General features: G+C 48.4%; 1 protein-coding gene and 1 non-coding gene across 2 annotated transcripts in view; both read left to right on the forward strand.

Moving 5' to 3' along the window:
• The first annotated feature begins 5,165 nt into the window (after positions 1–5,165).
• LOC119922782 lies at positions 5,166–5,303 on the forward strand. Its single transcript, XR_005448717.1, has one exon. It is a non-coding gene; the product is annotated as a small nucleolar RNA SNORA7 (small nucleolar RNA).
• A 5,550-nt stretch (positions 5,304–10,853) lies between these two features.
• The window catches only part of LOC119922743 (olfactory receptor 1G1-like), a 22,522-nt gene continuing 11,533 nt past the window's right edge, over positions 10,854–21,842 (forward strand). The window contains exon 1 of the mRNA XM_038742415.1: positions 10,854–11,342. Within this exon, the coding sequence (XP_038598343.1) occupies positions 10,854–11,342 (489 nt within the window). The remainder of the gene's footprint in view (positions 11,343–21,842) is intronic.

The raw sequence follows: 21,842 nt of genomic DNA on the forward strand, positions 1-21,842 counted from the left end.
CTATGAGCCAAGCACTGTTCTAAGCACTCGGGTAGATACAAGGCAATCAGGTTGGCCCACGTGGGGCTCACAGTCTTAATCCCCACCTTCTGGAAGAGGAAACTGAGGCACAGAAGTCAAGTGACTTGCCCAAAGTCATGCAGCAACCAAGTGACCGAGTCAGTATTAGAACCCAGATCCTCTGACTCCCAAACTCATGCTCTATCCACTAGGCCATGCTGCTTCTCAGCACTTAAGCATCATTAGATGCATACTATGTGCCAAACATTATACTAAGAACTTGGGGTAAATATAAGATAATCAGAATCAGATAACAGATGGGCAGTCCCACGTGGGACAAGGACTGTGTCTGACCTGGTTATCTTCTATCTACCCTAACATCTAGTACACTGAAATACCACAGTAGTCATTATTTAAAGCAGATTCACAATGAAGGGACATTACAGGTGCTTACACGGTATAATTGGCCTTTTGCACACCAACTACTTAAAGATGTCATGCTGTTTGACTCTTCTACACAAAAAAGTTAACGACAAAATGGTTTCTACACTGTGAGCCCGTTTCAAGACTGTGAGCCCATTGTTGGATAGGGATTGTTTCTACCCATTGCTGAATTGTGCTTTCCAAGTATTTACCACAGTGCTCTACACACAGTAAGAGCTCAGTAAATATGATTGAATGAATGACCCCTCACAGTAGAGATCTCTGTGGCAGAGCACGGGCTTGGAAGTCAGAGGTCCTGGGTTCTAATCCAGAATCTGCCACTGATCAGCTGTGTGACTTTGGGCATGTCACTTGACCTCTCTGTGCCTCAGTTACCTCATCTGCAAAATCGGGATCAAGGCTGTGAGTCCCATAAGGGACAACCTGATTACCCTGTATCTATCCCAGCTCCTCGAACAGTGCTTGGCACTTAGTGAGCACTTAAATGCCATCTTTATCCTTAATTCTGAATGGGCAAGGTTGGCCACTGCTCTTTAAGTCAGCTGTCGAGACAAATTTACTGACACCCTAAACCTATTTCAAGGTGAAAGGTGCTGAAAGGTGTAAACTACACTTCCTTCAATCCATTTCCTAATCGTTATTAGGATGTGATGCTGGACTTTGCAGGGAATGTCAATTGTGGATATGCATATAAGTGATGTAGGATTGAGGGTGAGGTCAATATCAATTTCCCAAAGGTAATAAATCCAAGTGCACAGATGATACAGAAGAGAGAGGAAGTCAGGGAAAATAAAGCTTAATCAGGGAAAGCCCGTATGTGGATGATTTCCTGTTCTATCTCTCTAATCCTAACCTCCCACTTCTGACTTCCAGGCCCATGGTTTTTCCCCTAAGCCACGATGCTTCCCCCAGAGCAGCATTCTAATCTTGGTTCTGTTCCTGGGTTCTAATCCCAAATTTCCTCTCGCCCCTAAGACAGCTCCACTTGAATGTCCCACCTGCACCTTAAATTCAACGCGTTCAAAACTGAATGCCTCACCTTCCTTCATAAAGCCCCTCCTTCTCCATCTCCTCCTAATTCTCCTCCTCCAAATGTTCCTCTCTCTGCCAGTAACTTCACCGCCCACTCCCTGTTCCCAGAAGCTGGCTGCTTTGCCATGATCCTTGACTTCATCATTCCATTTCAATCCTCACACCATTCTCTTTCTAAATCCTGTCAGTTCTTCCTCCAGATTTCCTGAATTCACCCTATCCTCTCCATCAACGCTGGTCCAAGCCTGCTAATCCTTGCCCAGCAAGACTACATAAGGTATCAGCCTCATCACTGCTCTTCCTGATTCAATCTCTCCCCTTCTCCAGCCCATTCTCTACACTGCTACATGGATCATCTTTTTTCAGCACCACACAGCACACCAAGCCAACCTTGTTCACTTTAAATTTATCCATTCCTGTCTTAACTCAGCCCTCTCCTCTGCCAGGCAGAACTATTTTTCCTCTGTTATTGACACCCATGCCCATCACCCGCAGTCAGCTGTTCCGTACATTTACCTCCCTCCTCAGGCCCCGTGTTCCTCCCGCTCCTCCATCTCTCACCCCCAACAATCTGCCCTCCTACTTCATTAGTAAAATTAAAACCATCAGGTCTGAGCTCCCCAAAGTCACCCTACCCCTTCTCCATACCCCCTGCTCTCAACCTTCTCTGCTACTCTCCCATCCTTCCCAGCCGTATCTTCAGATGAGATCTCCTCCCTCATCTCAAGTGCCACTCCATTTACCTGTGCTTCAGACCTAATTCCATCTCATCTTATGGAAACTCTCACCCCTTCCCTCCTCCCCTCCTTAACTTCCATCTTCAACCACTCAATCTCCACTGGTTCCTTCCCCACTGCCTTCAAACATGCCCACATCTCCCCCATCCTAAAGAAACCCTCTATTGACCCTACTGCCCCTTCTAGTTATTGCCCTATCTCCCTCCTACACTTCCTTTCCAAACTCCTAGAATGAGTCGTCTATATTCACTGCCTCGAATTCCTCAATTCCAACTCTTACCTGGGTCCCCTCCCATCTGACTTCTGTCCCCTACACTCCACCGAAACTGCCCTCTCAAAGGTCACCAATGACCTCCTTCTTGCCAAATCCAATGGCTCCTACTCTATACTAATCCTCCTCTACCTCTCAGCTGCCTTGGACACTGTGGACCACCCCCTTCTCCTCGTCACGCAATCCAATCTTGGCTTCACAGATTCCATCCTCTCCTGGTTCTCCTTTTCTCTCTCCGGCCATTCATTCTCAGTCTCCTTCGAGGGCTCCTCCTCCTTCTCCCATCCCCTTACTGTAGGGATTCCTCAAGGATCAGATCTTGGCCTCCTTCTGTTCTCTATCTACACTCACTCCCTTGGTGAACTCATTCGCTCCCAGAGCTTCAACTATCATCTCTACGCTGATGACACCAAAATCTACATGTCCACCCCTGCTCTCTCTCCCTCCCTCCAGGCTCATATCTCCTCCTGCCTTCAGGACATCTCCATCTGGATTCTGCCCGTCATCTAAAACTCAACATGTCCAAGACTGAGCTCCTTATCTTCCCTTCCAAATTCTGTCCTCTCCCTGACATTCCCATCACTGTAGATGGCACTAACATCCTTCCCATCTCACAAACCCGCAAACTTGGTGTCATCCTCGACTCCACTCAGCCATTCACCCCACACATCCACTCCATCACCAAAACCTGCCAGTCTCACCTCCACAACATCGCCAAAATCTGCCCTTTCCTCTCCATCCAAACTGCTACCTTGTTGGCTCAATCTCTCATCCTAGCCCGACTGGAATACTGCACCAGCCTCCTCTCTGTTCTCCCATCCTCCTGTCTCTCCAGACTTCAGTCTATATTTCACTCTGCTACCCGGATTATCTTTCTTCAGAAATGATCTGGGCATGTCACTCCCCTCCTCAAAAATCTCCAGTGGTTGCCTGTTGACCTACGAATCAAGCAAAAACTCCTCACTCTTGGCTTCAAGGCTGTCCATCACCTCGCCCCCTCCTACCTCACCTCCCTTCTCTCCTTCTACAGGCCAGACCACACCCTCCGTTCCTCTGCCGCTAACCTCCTCACTGTGCCTTGTTCTTGCTTGTCCCACCATCGACCCCTGGCCCACATCCTTCCCCTGGCCTGGAATGCCCTCCCTCCACACATCCACCAAACTAGCTCTCTTCCTCCCTTCAAAGCCCTACTGAAAGCTCACCTTCTCCAGGAGGCCTTCCAGACTGAGCTCCCTTTTTCATCTCCTCCTCCCTCACCTTATCTCTTTCCCCTCCCCAAGGAACTTGTATATATTTGTAGATATTTGTTAATCTATTTATTTTACTTGTACATATTTACTGCTCTATTTATCTTATCAATGATTTGCTTATACCTACAATTCTATTTATTCTGACAGTTTTGACACCTGTCTACATGTTTTGTTTTGTTGTCTGCCTCCCCCTTCTAGACTGTGAGCCCATTGTTGGGTAGGGACCGTCTCTATATGTTGCCAACTTGTACATCCCAAGCGCTTAGTACAGTGCTCTGCACACAGTAAGTGCTCAATAAATATGATTGAATTAATGAATGAACACCTCTTCACACCTCAAAAATCTCCAGTGGTCATCCTTCTCCTTCTGCAATAAATGGAAACTCCTTGCTATTAGCTTGAAAGCTCTGCACCATCTTATGTGTCCTCTCTCTTAACCGGCTACTTCCCAGCTTCCCGAGCCTTTGTGGTAACCTCTGCCACCATACAATGTCCTAAAAAAAGAATCCCCAATCCAGGGTGCAAGGGTCTAGTCAGACACAATGGCTAACAAAGAGCTATGTCCTGAAGAATTTCTCTGCTCTTTCCCAGTAGCACGGCTCTGGGTACAGTGGGGTCTGGCAGGGTCAGAATCCCACGTGCAGCACTGGAATTAGATGGGGTTCAATTGCTTAGTGAAACAAAATTGGATTAGGAATGTATAATTGAAGGTGTGTGGGTAGCCTTGTAGCTACCCCGGAGTTTAGAACATAATAAGCATTTAATAAGCACTACAACTGTTGTGAAATAGTTTTGGTAAGAGAATTTTCATTTTTATTGGAACAAAGTAATTCAGCTCCCTTTCTGCAAATGATTTTGCACAAATAAAAATCGGGTACTTCTAAAACAAATCCCTACCATTCATACAAACTGTGAAAGAAATGGAAAACGGTAGAATTATTTTAAAAAAATGATGTCATGGTGTTTTCTTATCCATAAAAACTAAACATCAAAGTTATGATTTGAAAGTATTTGCTACAATAAGTGATAAAAATAAAAAAACATCATAGGAGTTGGGGAGGAGCAGCCTACAGGTGAGATGACAAATTGCAGAATTTGTAGAAAGTGAAACTTTGAAAAACCCATCAGTTAACTTTTCTCAAAGGGAGAAACAGTGAAAAATGCTGGAAATTGACAAAAAGGATGAATACTTAGTCGGGTTATGGTTGAAGTGTCATTGTTCATGAAGGGTAGAGATAGCGACAATAAAGACTCATTGTTGACCAAATCCCACACCACTAAGGAGGGGTCACCTAATGACACTCGATGATGGAAGAGTAAAGCCAAACTAAAGGAAATGTAAGAAATTCCGGCAGAAATCAAACAGGTTCAAATGGGATTTTTACTAAATTTACAGATGTTATGGATTTATGGAAAGGTGAGAGATAGTGGCCCCTCTCAGGATCGAACCTGGAGAGTTTCCAGTACTCTACCAGTTTCAGCTGTGGGAGGGAGAGTCAAGGAAAGACCTATCCATTCCATTCCTAGCTTGGGCAGTGGCTAGCGAGTGGAAGACTATCTGCTACAAATCAAAACTCACCCATGCTGGGCAGCAGCGACGTGCGATAGAGTTGAGGGCAGAAAATAGATTTTACTGTGCAGAAGGCGGCAATGGTAAACTACTTCCGCATTTTTACCAAGGAAACTCTGGATACACTACCAGAATGATTGCAGATACAGAGCGGGCCATTCTGGAAGACACGTTCCCATGGTGTTGCTATGGTTCGGAAACGACTCAAAGGCATAAGGCAAGATAAGAGGGATAGTGGAGGGTTCAGGAAAGGATTAAGAAGGCACCCATTCATGGCAGCTCATTGGAGGGAGCACACTAGTGATGATAGATGGTACATCCCAGGAAAGCAAATAATAATAATAATAATAATAATAATAATAATGGTATTTGTTAAGCACTTACTATATGCAATGCACAGTTCTAAGCACTGGAGGGATACAAGATGATGAGGTTGTCCCACGTGGGGCTCACAATCTTAATCCCCATTTTACAGATGAGGTAACTGAGGCACAGAGAAATGAAGTGACTTGCCCAAAGTCACCTAGCTGACAAGTGGCACCGCCGGAACTAGAACCCATGACCTCTGACTCCCAAACCCGGGCTCTTTCCACTGAGCCATGCTGCTTCTCTGCATAGTGTACTTTTGGCACAGGGGGAGGGAGGCACTGTCAGAGACAGAATTTTGGGATCTGGGCACCATTGTCCTGAAACAATAATGGTATTTCTCAGGTTGTTAGATAAGAATGCTGCCCAAGGCTCACTCTCTCCTGGGCAGAGGTTACAGTGGTAGTGCAGTGGAGGATTCTGGGTAGATTCCTGGCTTATTCTACCTCTCTTCAGAGGGGTGAGGAGACTGGTCATTGTTGCCCCTTGGTCTGTGCTGAGAGATTCTCAAGAGTTGGCCTGAGGGATATAATCACTGAGCTTCAGGGACGGCTGTCCAGGAGAGCCTAGGAGATTCATTCATTCATTCTTTCATTCATTGAACCGTATTTATTGAGTGCTTACTGTGTGCAGAGCACTGTACTAAGAGCTTAGAAAGTACAATTTGGCAAAAGAGTCAATCCCTGCCCACACCAAGGTTACAGTCTAGAAGGAAAAATGGTATTTGCTATGTCCTTGCTATGTGCCAAGCACTGTTCTAAGCCCTGAGGTAGATATAAGGTAATCAGGCTGTCCCACATGGGACTCACAGTCTTAATCCCCATTTTACAGATGAAGTAACTGAGGCACACAGAAGTTAAGTGACTTTCCCAAAGTCTCACAGTCAATAAGTGGCGGAGCTGGGATTAGAACCCATGACCTCTTTCTGCTATGCCATTGCTCTTTCCACTCAGCCATGCTAAACTGTCCCCAATAAGATTACATTATCATCTCCAGATATCTCCCTCAGCAGAGCCAAGAGGGGCCAGGACAGAAACCAGAAGCTGAGTGTTTGTTTGTCTCTAACAAGGAGCTCAGGGAACCATGGAGTGTGGGTCCCAAGGGCCCAGAGACTCTTGCAAATAGTCCTGCCATGAGCCCCTTTCCTGTCCGCACTGCCCTCGTGAGTGAGGAAGCAGTGCTCCTGCCTGGGACCCTGCAGTCCTGTGTCCCTCTTCCCACTCAGCCACATCAATTGTTCTTGGAGTTCCCTACCACAGAGTTCATCCCCCGAGGGTACAGAGGAGGTGGACAGCATATGCAAAGTACATTGCCCACCCGACCTCAAGACAACCTGCACAGGTAAGGTATCTCCCCACAAGCCACCCACGGGAGGAACCCACACCTGTTACCCACCCCTGACAGGAGAACTTCAGCCTTCATGTTACTCCGATATCGGGACTACAGCATATCTCAAATCCACTCCTCGATGGTAAGACACGGGGTTTGGGCATCCTGAGAGTGGGGTATGTGGCCTCATCGTCCCGGTGACAGCCATAGTGGCCAGGTCGCCCGGGTGGGAAGTGGAGCCCGGACCCCTGTCCCTGACAGCCAGGGCCTGGGGAGGGGGCTAGGAGAAGGGCATGTCTCTGGGGGAGGCAAAGACCCCCATTAACTTTCCACTGGAGTGTAGGTCCTCACCTTGACTCTCCACAGGCTCTTCCTCTCTGTTATATGTTACTGACCACATTTAGGAGAGAAGCCAACAGCCACATGTCTGGGCTGGGCGCTCCAGTCTGGGTATGAGGAGCTGCTCTTCCTCCCTTGAAATGCCAAGCCTTCCATGTTCAGGTTGGAACACCCTCAGAGCCTGCTCAGTTGAAGTCACAGAACACCCAGGGACTTGTTGCCTGGGGGTTCTAAATGAAGGAAACTTCAACCCATCACCAATCTATCAACCAATCAGAGAAGCAGCGTGGCTCAGTGGAAAGAGCCCGGGCTTTGGAGTCAGAGGTCATGGGTTCAAATCCCAGCTCTGCCAATTGCCAGCTGTGTGACTTTGGGCAAGTCACTTAACTTCTCTGGGCCTCAGTTACCTCATCTGTAAAATGGGGATTAAGACTGTGAGCCCCCCGTGCAACAACCTGATCACCTTGTAACCCCCGCACGGCGCTTAGAACAGTACTTTGCACATAGTAAGTGCTTAATAAATGCTATCATTATCATTATTATTATTATTATTTATTGACCACTTACTGTGTGCAGGGCACTGTACTAAGCACTTGGGAGAGTACAGCCCAGCAATATAACACATATATTCCCTGCCCACAATGAGCTTACAGTCTAGTGGGGAAGACAGACATTAATATAAATAGATAATAATAATAAGGACGATGGTATTGGTTAAGCGCTCACTATGTGCAAAGCACTGTTCTAAGATACACATTCCAGCCAACTCTTGCTTTCAGATCACTGAAAGAGAAGATAAGGCTTCCAAGTGTGGGATTGTGTCTGTCACAATGACCTTTTTTCTACAAAAGCCACCTGGCTCACCTGATTGTGTGTCTGCATTATCATCATCATCATCATCATCATCATCAACTGTATTTATTGAGGGTTTACTATGTGCAGGGTACTGTACTGAACCCTGGGGAGAGTACAATACAACGGAGTTAGAAAAACAAGCCAATAGTGTGCAGTGCATCTTCTCCTGCGGCCCCTGCTGCAGGGGATGGAGAAAGTTCAGGGAGGGCCAGAGGTCGTTGGAGGTCAGCAGCTTGAGCCATGCAGTAGGAGTCAGGGACTGGTGCGCCAGAGATTGGGTACACAGGGGAGCTCTGTTCTAGCGGTATCTGCTGGCTACAGTGTGACAGATGATGCCTGGGCTGGGTTTCCATGGCACTTTTGTCTATCAGCCTGGATGCCATCTGAAGGGGGTTATGCTGGTGGTGCCCTCTGCGAGTTTGGGGTATTGCCCTGGGAGTTTCTTGCCTAAAATCCAACAAGTCTCCCCTGATCCCTACCAGGCCTAATAACAACCTGCCCGAACCACGATGTTTCATCAACAAAACTGGAGGTCACCATGACAACTTTGTTTACTTAAACTTTATTGTTTCCTGCCTCTCCTCTGCCAGGCAAAACTATTTCACTTCAATTATGGACACCCATGCCCTTCACCCCTGTCAGCTGTTCTGGACATTTAACTCTCTCCTCAAGCCTGCTGTTCCTCCCCCTCCTCCATCCCTCTCCCCCAACAATCTGTCCACCTACGTCATTACAAAAACTAATACCTCAGGTCTGAGCTCCCCAAAGTCACATCTCCACCTTCTCCATCCCCCCCCCAGCTCTCAACCCTCTCCTCTCCTCTTCCATCCTTTCCAGCAGGATCTTCAGAGGAGATCTCCTCCCTCCTCTCAAGTGCCACCCCCTTCATCTCTGCTTCAGACCCCATTCACTCTCATCTTATAAAAACTCTCAGCCTTTCATTCCTCCCCTCCTTAATTTCCATCTTCAACTGCTCACTCTCCAACGACTCCCCTCCCTCTGCCCACATCTCCACCATCCTAAAAAAACCTGCTCTTGACCCCACTGCCCCTTCCAGTTATCGCCCTTTCTCTCCTACCGTTCCTTTATAAACTCCTAGAGCAAGTTGTCTACACTCGCTGCCTCAAATTTCTCAACTCGAACAATCTCCTGGACCCCCTCCAATCGGGCTTCTGTCCCCTCCACTCCACCAAAACTGCGCTCTCAAACGCCACCAATGACCTCCTTCTTGCCAAATCCAATGGCTCCTACTCTATCCTAATCCTCCTCGACCTCCCAGCTGCCTTTGATTCTGTGGACCATCCCTTTCTCCTCAACACATTATCCAACCTTGCCTACACGGACTCCGTTCCCTCCTGGTTCTCCTCTTATCTCTCTGGCCATTCATTCTCAGTCTCCTTCATGGGCTCCTCCTCCCCCTCCCATCCCCTAACTGTAGGGGTTCCTCAAGAGTCAGTTCTTGGTCCCTTTCTGTTCTCTATCTCTACTCACTGCCTTGGTGAACTCATTTGCTCCCACGGCTTCATCTATCATCTCTACGCAGACGACACCCAAATCTACATCTCCTCCCCTGTTCTCTCTCCCTCCCTCCAGGCTCGTATCTCCCCCTGCCTTCAGGACATCTCCACCTGGATGACCACCCGCCACCCAAAACTCAACATGTCCACTCTTGAAAGAGATCTAGCTTCACTCCTGAAATGGTTGGGTGGGTGGAGGGGAAACTACTATAGCGATTGGACCACCCCTTGCAGGCACCAGAACCCTCATTCTTATGGGAACTCCAGACACGAGGAAGACAAACAAGGCTGGGAGCGAGGATTGGGCTGAGCGTTGCAGAAATAAGTGCGCTGAGCTTAAAAAGAAAGCAAAAGTAAACTTATTGAGAATTCATAAGTTAGGAGTTGGGGGGCATTTGCTAAGAGTAGGGTGCAGGGCAGCTGTGAGCACCGTAAAGCCCATCAACAGTACCCAGCAATTCATTCATTCATTCATTCAATCGTATTTATTGAGCGCTTACTGTGTGCAAAGCACTGTACTAAGCGCTTGGGAAGTACAGGTTGGCAACATATAGAGACGGTCCCTACCCAAGTGGGCTCACAGTCTAGAAGGGGGAAGCAATATTTTTTCGGCACCAAAATGAGCTAGGCCCACGTTTTTCTCCTTAATACTAAGTTGGCTTGGCCTGAGAATTGGGATCAGATTCCTTGGAGAAGGCTCAGGAGAGAGCCTGAGGGGCCACTGATGATGGACTCCGAGTCTCTGACAGGGTGTTCCATGGAGAATGAAGAGTAGCCGGACCGAGAGAGCCCAGTGCTGTGCCTGGGGGTGGGGTGGAAATAGAACCCGCTGCACCTTGTGTGGACACACACACGGGCCCAGGAAGGGTGGACCCAGGACCCCAGGAAGGCTGGAGAGTGTGAGCAGGAGACTCTCAGGTGGACAAATACTCCAGCCAGAACCCAGCCCTCCCAACCACATTTCCAATAAAGCTGGGGAGATGTCTGAAATCAAGCAGCAGGGGTCTCTCCACTGATTGCCCTGCGCTGCCCCAGCACACACACATTAAACTGCATAAAATCTAGACTGAGTCTGAATCAGGATGTGATTGCTCCATCATGCCAATCGCATGCTATATCTCCCCCAGCAGATCCTCCAGCCCCATGGAGAAGGGAAACCAAACCAGCATCACGGAATTCCTCCTCCTGGGACTATCCGACCGGGCGGAGCAGCAGCAGCTCCTCTTCGTGCTGTTCCTCTGGTTGTACCTTCTCGGCGTTGTCGGGAGCCTGCTCATCGTCCTGGCCATCGGCTCTGACCCACACCTGCACACCCCCATGTACTTCTTCCTCACCAACCTCTCCCTAGCCGACATCTGCTTCCTGTCCACCACGGTCCCCAAGATGCTGGTCAACATTCAGACCCACGTCAAATCCATATCCTACGCTGGCTGCCTGGCGCAAATGTACTTCTTCCTTCTATTTGGAGGCCTGGACCACTTTCTCCTCACTGGGATGGCATATGACCGTTACGAGGCCATATGCCACCCCCTCCACTACACCACCATCATGAGCCCACGGCTCTGCAGCCTACTGGTTGCTGGATCCTGGATCGTCAGTTCCCTTCATGCCCTGACACACACCCTATTAGTGGTTCGCTTATCCTTCTGTTCCAATCGTGAAATTCTTCACTTCTTCTGTGAGCTTTACCAGATCCTCAAGCTTTCCTGTTCTAGCGTCATCATCAATGAACGAATGGTGTTTGTCTTTGCAGGACTGATTGGGGTAGGACCAATATTTGGCCTCCTGTTCTCTTACATTCGCATCATCTCCACCATATTGAGAATCCCATCTGCAGGGGGAAGGTGGAAAGCTTTCAGCACCTGTGGCTCTCACCTGACCGTGGTCTCCTTATTCTACAGCACCATTCTTGGAACCTACTTTTGTCCAACATCTACCCAAGCATTCAGTAAGGGCTCGATAGTGTCTGTGCTGTACACAGTGGTCATCCCTACAATGAATCCCTTCATCTACAGCCTGAGGAACAAGAACATGAAAGAGGCCCTGAAAAATACATTCAACAGTAAAAGTGTCTTCTCTCGAGGATTCTGACTTGTGGATTAACCTGAAGCTTATTTTCTGAGAAAGTTTAGCCAGCTCTCATAGATTATATACTTTTTATTACGTACAATTTTGTTTTGTTTGTTTTTTGTAAGGAGTCCATTCCTAGTGAGAGTTTACCATCCTCCATTATGGTCAACATTATTCTGTTGTCCAGAGAAGCAGTGTGGCCTAGTGGAAAGATCAGGGACGTGGTAGTCAGAGAACCTGGATTCTAATCCCAGGTGATCACTTGTCTGCTGTGTGACTTTGGACAAGTCACTTAACTTTTCTGTGCCTCAGTTCCCCTATCTGTAAAATGAGGATTCAGTACATGTTCTCCTGCCTACTGAGACTGTGAGCCCTACATGAGACCTAATCATCTTATATCTACCCCAGCCCTTAGTACAATGCTTGGCACATAACTTAACCTATACCATTATTATTAGGGAAGCAGCATGGTCTGGTGGAACTAGCATGGGCCTGGGAGTTGGAAGACCAAGGTTCTAATCCTGTCTCTGCCACTTGTCTGCTGTGTGACCTTAAGCAAGTCACTTAATCAATCAATCAATCAATCATATTTATTGAGCGCTTACTGTGTGCAGAGCACTGTACTAAGCCCTTGGGAAGTACAAGTTGGCAACACATAGGGACAGTCCCTACCCAACAGTGGGCTCACAGTCTAAAAGGGGGAGACAGAGAACAAAACCAAACATACTAACAAAATAAAATAAATAGAATAGATATGTACAAGTAAAATAAATAAACAAATAAATAGAGTAATAAATATGTACAAACATATATACATATATACAGGTGCTGTGGGGAGGGGAAAGAGGTAAGATGGGGGTATGGTGGGGCGGAGGGGGAGAGGAAGGAAGGGGCTCAGTCTGGGAAGGCCTCCTGGAGGAGGTGAGCTCTCAGTAGGGCCTTGAAGGGAGGAAGAGAGCTAGCTTGGCGGATGGGCAGAGGGAGGGCATTCCAGGCCCGGGGGATGATGTGGGCCGGGGGTCTATGGTGGGAGAGGCAAGAACGAGGTACGGTGAGGAGATTAGTGGCAGAGGAGCGGAGGGTGTGGGGTGGGCTGTAGAAGGAGAGAAGGGAGGTGAGGTAGGAGGGGGAGAGGTGATGGAGAGCCTTGAAGCCCAGGGTGAGGAGTTTCTGCCTGATGCGCAGATTGATTGGTAGCCACTGGAGATTTTTGAGGAGGGGAGTAACATGCCCAGAGCATTTCTGGACAAAGACAATCCGGGCAGCAGCATGAAGTAACTTTTCTTAACTTTTCTGCGCCTCATTTACCTCATCTAGGAAATGGAGATTAGGACTGTGAGTCCCTTATGAGACGGGGATTGTGTTCAACTCGGTTATCTTGCATCTACCCCGCACTTGGTACAGTGCCTGACACATGGTCAGCACTTAACAGATACCACTTGAAATAGAATATCTTCTGGGACATCTCCCTAAGCAAAGCCCTGTAGGGAGACCAGGCACTGAGAGTTTGTTTGTATCTAACAAGGAGCTGGGGGAGCCATAACCTGTGGGGCCTGAGGGACCAGAGACTCCTGCAAATAGTCCTGCCGTAAGCTCCACTAACACCAGCACTGCCCCTGTGCTTGAGGACACAGTGCTCCTACCTGGAACCCCACAATCCCCCATTCCTCTTCCTCCTCAGCTGCATTGATTGTTCCAGGACAAGTTCCCCACCACGAGGTCCATCAACCGAAGGGACAAAGGAGGCGGACTGTGCAGACAGCCTTCATTGCCCGACTGACCCCAAGACGACCTGCACAGGTAGGGAACGTCCCCCCATGCCAGGACACAGGAATACCCATGCCTCTTCCCAGTCATGATGGGAGAACTTTAGCATTCACTCTGGTCCAATACTGGGACTACAAGCACATCCCAACCCCCTTCCCCGGCATGCCCGCAGAAGTCTAAAAGCCACAAATTTGGGTCATCCCGAGATTGAGATTGGTGACCTCGGGGTCCCGGTGTTGGCTGCAGCGACCAGGTCTTCCGGGTGAGAGGTGGAGCCATGATCCCCATTCCTGATGGGCGGGGGCTTTTGTGGGGGATGGCAGAGGGCATTTGCCTGGGGGAAGCGCAGACCCCCATATCTTTCCATTGGAGCATGGCTACTGACCCCAAGCAGCCACAGGCTCTTCCATTCCTGAACTCTTTCCATTGTATGTCACTGCCCCCATCTAGTGGAGAAGCTCTCAGCCGAGTGTCTTGGGTTGGGGGTGCCAGTTTGGGTGTGAGCAGTGGGGATCAGGGTGGGGGAGGGTTTTGTCAGTGGGGGATTAATCCCCCAACCTTCTTGGTCCTGCCACCCCTCAGCCACCTCAGCTCTAACGAATAAATCAGATCATTCATTGGCCAATATTTACTTGTGTCCAGTGCATCAGTAATGATCAGGTACAACTCCTCTTCATCTGCCTTCCCTCACACACACCGGTTCCCCATAAAACAGTCCCCTACAGAGACCTGACATCTCTCAACACCCCCGCCCCTCACACACCAATCATTCCAACTCATCATGCCCCAATCAATCAATCAATCAATCAACCGTATTTATTGAGCGCTTACTGTGTGCAGAGCACTGTACTAAGTGCTTGGGAAGTACAAGTTGGCAACATATAGAGACAGTCCCTACCCAACAGTGGGCTCACAGTCCAGAAGGGGGAGACAGACAACAAAACAAAACAAAACATATTAACAAAATAAAATAAATAGAATAAATATGTACAAATAAAATAAATAAATAGAGTAATAAATACGTACAAACATATATACTTATATACAGGTGCTGTGGGGAGGGGAAGGAGGTAAGGCGGGGGGGTGGGGAGGGGGAGGAGGGGGAGAGGAAGGAAGAGGCTCAGTCTGGAAAGACCTCCTGGAGGAGCTGAGCTCTCACTAGGTCTTTGAAGGGAGGAAGAGAGCTAGCTAGGGAGGAAGAGAGCTACTCAACTATCCATGCCCTCAACTCTGCCCTCTCCACTGAACTCAACTCCCCATCAGTCTCCTACTAGTAACCCACAGCCCCAGATAACCTCCACAGGAATGCTTCCTCACTCCTGTGCCTGAGCTGTGGAGCTCCACTACTGGAAATCCAGACACCAGGCTGACCTCTCCCATCTCAAACACTTCCTCACCTGCTGTATAGAACTTTGCACTCTCCTGGGCCCAGCAACAATATCTCTCCACCTGTACTGCTTACCACACCCATCACAAGCACCGGCTGTTACAGACTTTGAACTCCTTCTTCAAACCTCTGCCCCCTGTCCCCCTCATCTTTTGCCCCTAATGACCTGGCAATGTCAGGCAGCAGCGTCGCTCAGTGGAAAGAGCCCGGGCTTGCGAGTCAGAGGTCATGGGTTCCAATCCCGGCTCCGCCACTTGTCAGCTGTGTGACCTTGGGCAAGCCACTTAATTTCTCTGGGCCTCAGTTCCCTCACCTGTAAAATGGGGATTAAGGCTGTGAGCCCCACGTGGGACAATCTGATTACGTTGTATCCTCCAAGACCTTAGAACAGTGCTTTGCACATAGTAAGTGCTTAACAAATACCATTATTATTATTATTATTATTAATATACTTTGTTGAAAAAATTGAAACCATCAAGAGTGATCTCCCTAAAATCTCCCATGCACCCCTCCAGTCCCTTTCTCTTCCTGCTCCCTTTTTGATTCTCCCATCCTTTCCAACAGTATTTCAAGAGATCTCCTACCTCCTCTCAAAATCCACCCCCTCCACCTGCACCTCCAGTGCCATCGATACGAAGGTACTTTGTCCAAACACTTGCACCCTCCTTTCTTCCCTTTGACTGCCATTTTCAACTACTCACTCTCCAATGACTTCTTCCCTGCTGCTTTCAAACATTCTCATGTATCCTGTATCTTAAAAAAAGACAACTTCCCTTCATCACATGGCTCCCTCCAGTTATTGCTCCATCTCCCTTCTACGATTCCTCTCAAAACTCACTGAGTGACCTGCCTACATTTGCTATCTTCAATTCCACTCTTCTAATTCTCTCCTGAAATCTGGCTTCCATCTCCTTCACTCCACCACAACTCTTTTCTCAAAGGTCACCAATGACCTCATTGTCATCAAATCCAACAGCCTCCACCCCATCTTAATAATAATAATAATAATAATAATAATAATTTTGGTATTTATTAAGCGCTTACTATGTGCCAAGCACTGTTCTAAGCACTGCAGGAGATACAAGCTAATCGGGTTGTCCCACATGGGGCACACAGTCTTAATCCCCATTTTCCAGATGAGGTAACTGAGGCACAGAGAAGTTAAGTGACTTGCCCAAAGTCACACAGCTGATAAGTGGTGGAGCCGGGATTGGAACCCATGACCTCTGACTCCCAAGCCCATGCTCTTTCCACTGAGCCATGCTGCTTCTCCAGTCTTAATTCTCCTAGACCTCTCAGCTGCCTCTGACACTGTGGACCCTAAATTTGACTTCATTGAAATTGTCCTTTCCTGCTTCTTCTCCCATTTCTTTGGCTGCTTCTTCTCGGTGTGTTTTGCCAGCTACTGCTCTGCTCCCACGCCCTAACTGTGCCAGTCACTCAAGACTCAGTTCTGAGTCCCCTTCTTATCTCCATCTTACACCCACTGCTCTGGAGAACTCATTCATTCCCACAGCTTCAATTACCATCTCTACATGGATGATTCCCAAATCTACCTCTCCAGCCCTAATCTCTCTCCTTCTCTGCAATCTCAAATTTCCTCCTGCCTTCAAGGCATCCCTACTTTGATGGCCTCTCTTCACCTCAAACTTAACATGTCCAAAACAGAACTCCTTGTCTTCCTCCCCAAACCCTCTCCTCTCCTTGACTTTCTGAGCACTGTAAACAACACCACCATCCTCCCTGTCTCACAAGCCTACAAACATAGCACTATCCTCAACTCATCTCTCTCATTTAACCCCCATATTCAGTATGCCACCAAATCCTGTTGGTTCTACCTTCACAACATTAATAGAATCTGCCCCAACTAAACTCCTACCATATGAATCATATCATTCATCATTTCCTACCTCAACTATTGAATCAGCCCCCGTGCTGATTTCTCCGCCTTCCAGTCTCTCCCCACTAAAGTCCATACTTGATTTTTCTTAAAAACTGTTCTGTGCACATTTCCCCACTCCTCAGAACTATCAAATGGTTGCCTCTCCACCTCCACATCCAAGAGAAATTCCTTACCGTTGGCTTTAAAGCATTCAAACAGCTCTCCCCAGCCTACCTAATTGCACTAATCTACTATAACTCAGTCAGCACACTCCACTACTCTAGCATCCACCTACTCGCTGTTTCTTGATCTCATCTTTCTCACCACCAACCCCTTGATCACATCCTCCCTCCTTTCTGGAATTCCCCCGCCCCAGCCCCCACCTTCCAATCCAACAGTCCAACACTGTCCCATCTTCAAAGCCTTTTGAAAATCGTATTTATAGTACGAAACCTTCCCTGACTACCTTCTCCTCCCCAACCTATTCACTCTTTCTTCTACATCACCTATGCCCTTGAGTCATGTGCCAGTTGGCAGCACCCCCTCCCCCTTCTCCACAGGCCAGGTCTCACAAATTGGTACTGAGGGGATCGAGGGAGGGGGTCCCAAGTCCTCAAAAGTCACCACCCCAACATACACTCGAGTACTGCTGTGATGACAACCTGATAGGTGGTGGGGCCATCCGGCCCACACCCAATCAGAGGGTGGTTCTCACAGTGGAGGTGCTGTACCCCCGCCAAACCCTTCTATGGACATACTGGGGCCCGTGAATTTACTGGGTTCCCCATGACAGGGGTGACTTCTGCACCGGTGTCTACCAAGGAGAGGGTGGACTGAATATTCCGGGGACCCCAGTAAATGGTTAGGGTAATGTATGGCCTCCGATCCCCTTCGATTGAGCTGACCCAAAGGGAGAGGCCTTGGCCACTTCCCTATGACTGGTCTCTCCATTCGCTCAGGTCCGGCTACAATGGTGCAGAAGGCACCACCCAGGGCTGAGTGAACGGGCCTCCTTTTTTGCTCCCGTTGACACTTTCAGATGCTTCAGCTATGGGTTTGCCTTCCCCTGTGGTATACCTCTGATCCTTAGGTAATTTTTTCCACAGGGCAAACAGCACAGTGTTTGGCAGCTTATCTATCTTTTCTCATTTGGTCCCGGCCACTATTAAATCTCTCCACATTTGGGATCGGGATACCTTCTGTATTGCTCCTTCCAGAGCGATGGGTTTTGTCGGGGCCACCCCTCGAATCCTGCTAGGTTTTGCAATCAGACCCCACAGATTCCCCAAAGCCAGTATAAGATCTATGACAGGCTTGTCCATCTTTTCCTCAACCAGGGACAGCAACACTCCCTGTATGTTGCGGGGTGCAGACCGGAGGAGCTTACTGCGCATCCCGAAATTCAGGGGTGCTGCATCAGGACTATAATCTCCCACGGCATATATTTGCTGTCTCATTCCCAACCTTCTCAATAACGTGCATATCCCTTCTATATCCACCCCATCTTCTGGTTCAGAGGGTAGCTCGTCCGGGGTGGCCCAGGTGTCCTTTATGGTGGCCACTACCCAATCCATCAGGGAGTGGTTACCTCTGTTGGCCTGACCCACCTTCAACTGCTGCCTGACTTGGGGGGTAGCTGCTACTTCCTGTGCGCTTAACATAATCCCATCACCCCCCTGGTCCCAGCGTCGGACCATCCAGGAAAGCAGCATTTCTCGAGGCTGCTGCTGGTATTGCTTGTGGACCTCCATCAATTCCGCCGGTGTATAATCTCGTACAGTGATGTGGTCTCTGGGTTCGGGGTCCCCTACCCCTTCAGGGCTCAGGGTAGTTTTAGTTTCCTGAGTGATGAGGGGGTCATACCCTTCCCTCGATGTCTTCTTTTATGGTGTTTAACATTTCTTTATCACCCCATTCTTCGTCTGGGTGCCAGGCGTTCGGGTCCCAGTTGGTGCCCTTTATAAGTGCCTGTACCCTGGGTAGGCCCATCAGTCACCCCTTCAGCATTGCTAGTCTGCATTCCAAGATGACCCCCTTCTCAACTGCTTCTTCGGTGGCCTAATTTGCTGTTTGTAGGAGTCCCACATAAAGCTCTTTCGACTCCTGGTTCTCGCGAGCCATCTTTTTGGCTTTGCGGGCCTTACTTTTACTTTCTGGTCAAATAATCATTTCATGTCGGCATGCTGCCAGCAGCAGCCACCCGACGTTCGCTAGGGCTCTCCTCTCTGATTTTGACATTATGCATTTCCAGGGCTTGTAGAGCATCCTCTATGCCCTTCGGGGTCTCCACTAGGGCATCCCATTCCCGGGGGGTGAGGGGGGCAGCCACATCAAGCACTTCAGCTACACCTGTCTATACCCTCGAGTTCCACCCCGGGATCTGAAATCCCAGGTGTCCCCCCTCCTTTTTACTCATATGTGGGGTTTGGGGCATCATCACCCAGTCCTGCCAACTACACTAATTGTGGGGAGATGCCCCCCAAGTCAGCTGAGGTCACCGACCAGAGGGCGGCTCCGGGATCTTTAGATTGAGCAACGATGAGCCAAAGACCAGATACCAAGCCAGCGTGATCAGTTCTGCCTCATTATTGGGTGTACTTACAAAGCTGTAGCACAGCAAGCAAGTGAAGGAGGGGGTCCGAGTCCTAATCAGCAGGCAGGCTCTACAGGGCTCGGTCTAATGCCTACAACTAATAATAGCAGCGATGCCTCTTATATATGAAGCCCCCTCGTACCATCATCATCATCAATCGTATTTATTGAGCGCTTACTGTGTGCAGAGCACTGTACTAAGCCCTTGGGAAGTACAAGTTGGCAACACACAGAGACAGTCCCTACCCAACAGTGGGCTCACAGTCTAAAAGGGGGAGACAGAGAACAAAACCAAACATACTAACAAAATAAAATAGATAGAATAGATATGTACAAGTAAAATAAATAAATAAATAAATAGAGTAATAAATATGTACAAACATATATACATATATACAGGTGCTGTGGGGAAGGGAAGGAGGTAAGATGGGGGGATGAAGAGGGGGACGAGGGGGCGAGGAAGGAAGGGGCTCAGTCTGGGAAGGCCTCCTGGAGGAGGTGAGCTCTCAGTAGGGCCTTGAAGGGAGGAAGAGAGCTAGCTTGGCGGATGGGCAGAGGGAGGGCATTCCAGGCCCGGGGGATGACGTGGGCCGGTTACCCCTCCCCATGTTCTCAGGGTGTCTATCTGATTGGGACAGTTCCCGTTCCACAATCTTGTAGTGTAGCCGTTCCGTGTCCTTGCTGTGGGTTGCTCAGGCAGAGGGAGCAGGTGAATTCACAGTTAGGGCACTCTTCCCACAGAAGGCCTCTTGGAGATGTGATCTTAATAAGACTTGCTTAAGGGTTGCTAACTAGTTTTACTACAATTTCACTTAGCTATCATGAAGGTTAGATTCAAACTTATATTAGACAATAGGACTGGCCCCATCCTCAGTCAGAACAGCATAAAAGAAACCCAGGCACAAAACACATCTATGCTCTGCCCTAGACTTCATTCATTCAATCATATTTATTGAGCACTTACTGTTTGCAGAACACTGTACTAAGTGCTTGGAAAATACAATTCAGCAACACATAGAAACCATCCCTGCCCACAATGGGCTCACAGTCTAGAAGGGGGAGAAAGACATCAGAACAAGTAAGCAGGCAGCCCAGGGGGGCGGCTGGAAGAGGAGAAGGTGGAGATTGGAAAGCAGAATGGCATAGTGGGTAGAGCACAGGCCTTGGAGTCAGAGGGTCATGGGTTCTAATCCTGGTTCCGCCATTTACCATTATCATAATTATTATTAATAATGATAATCATATTTATTGAGCACCAACTGTGGGTCAAGTACTTTATTAAGTGCTTGGGAGAATACAGTAATAATAATTATGGTATTTGTTAAGTGCTTACAATGTGCAAAGCACTGTTCTAAGCACTGGGTCAGATAAAGGTAATCAGGTTGTCCCACGTGGGGCTCAAAGTCTTAATCCCCATTTTAAAGATGAGGTCACTGAGGCACAGAGAAGTTAAGTGGCTTGCCCAAGGTCACACATCAGGTAAGTGGTGGAGTCGGGATTAGAACCCATGTCCTCTGACTCCCAAGCCCGTGCTCTTGTCTCTAAGCCACTCTGCTTCTCATGTGCTCTAATCCCAGCTCCACCACTTATTATCATTATTATTATTATTATTGTTCATATTATTGAGTGCTTACTGTTTGCAAGGTACTGTACTAAGTGCTTGGGAGAGAATAATACAACATCAAACACGTTCCCCGCCAGGACGAGCTCACAGTCTAGAGGGACCTGTGTGCTGTTGGGCCTTGGGAAAATCGTTTCCCTTCTCTGGGACACGGGTACATCATCTGCAAAATAGGGACCAACAAAATGGGGACTTCTCCCTCTACCAGAGATCTCTAGTCTCAAGGGTGTCAAAGGTTACCCTGCTGCCCATGGACTCAGAGGCAGGGATGCTTTCTCTGCCATGCAGGCACCTACCAGCATGGCAGTTTCCTGCTGAGGTGGCCCTCACTTTTCCATTCTCATCTAAAGACTTTAAACACTTTCCTCCCCCTGGGTTTTTTTAATGGCGTTTATTAAGCGCTTACTATGTGCAAAGCACTGTTCTAAGCGCTGGGGAGGTTACAAGGTGATCAGGTTGTCCCATGGGGGGCTCACAGTCTTAATCCCCATTTTACAGATGAGGTAACTGAGGCACAGAGAAGTTAAGTGACTTGCCCAAAGTCACACAGCTGACAAGTCCTCCTAGCTCCTGCCGGATTCCTGATCTGGCATTGACTCGGCCTACGGTGATGTCACCGGGTGCAAGGACGCCTTGGCTTTATTCTAACTGCTCTGTTCAATGGTCTTGTGTTTGAAAAGCATTTTGAGTTAGGAGACAGTTTGAAGGCTGAGACTATGCAAATGGGTTTTCATTTTCCTTCTTCCCATGAGCAGTGTAATCCCTGCTTCAGTTCTAATCTTAAGGTGCATAATCAATCAATCAATCAATCAA

Source organism: Tachyglossus aculeatus, unplaced genomic scaffold (assembly GCF_015852505.1).
Source record: "Tachyglossus aculeatus isolate mTacAcu1 unplaced genomic scaffold, mTacAcu1.pri scaffold_123_arrow_ctg1, whole genome shotgun sequence".
Classification (NCBI taxonomy): domain Eukaryota; kingdom Metazoa; phylum Chordata; class Mammalia; order Monotremata; family Tachyglossidae; genus Tachyglossus; species Tachyglossus aculeatus.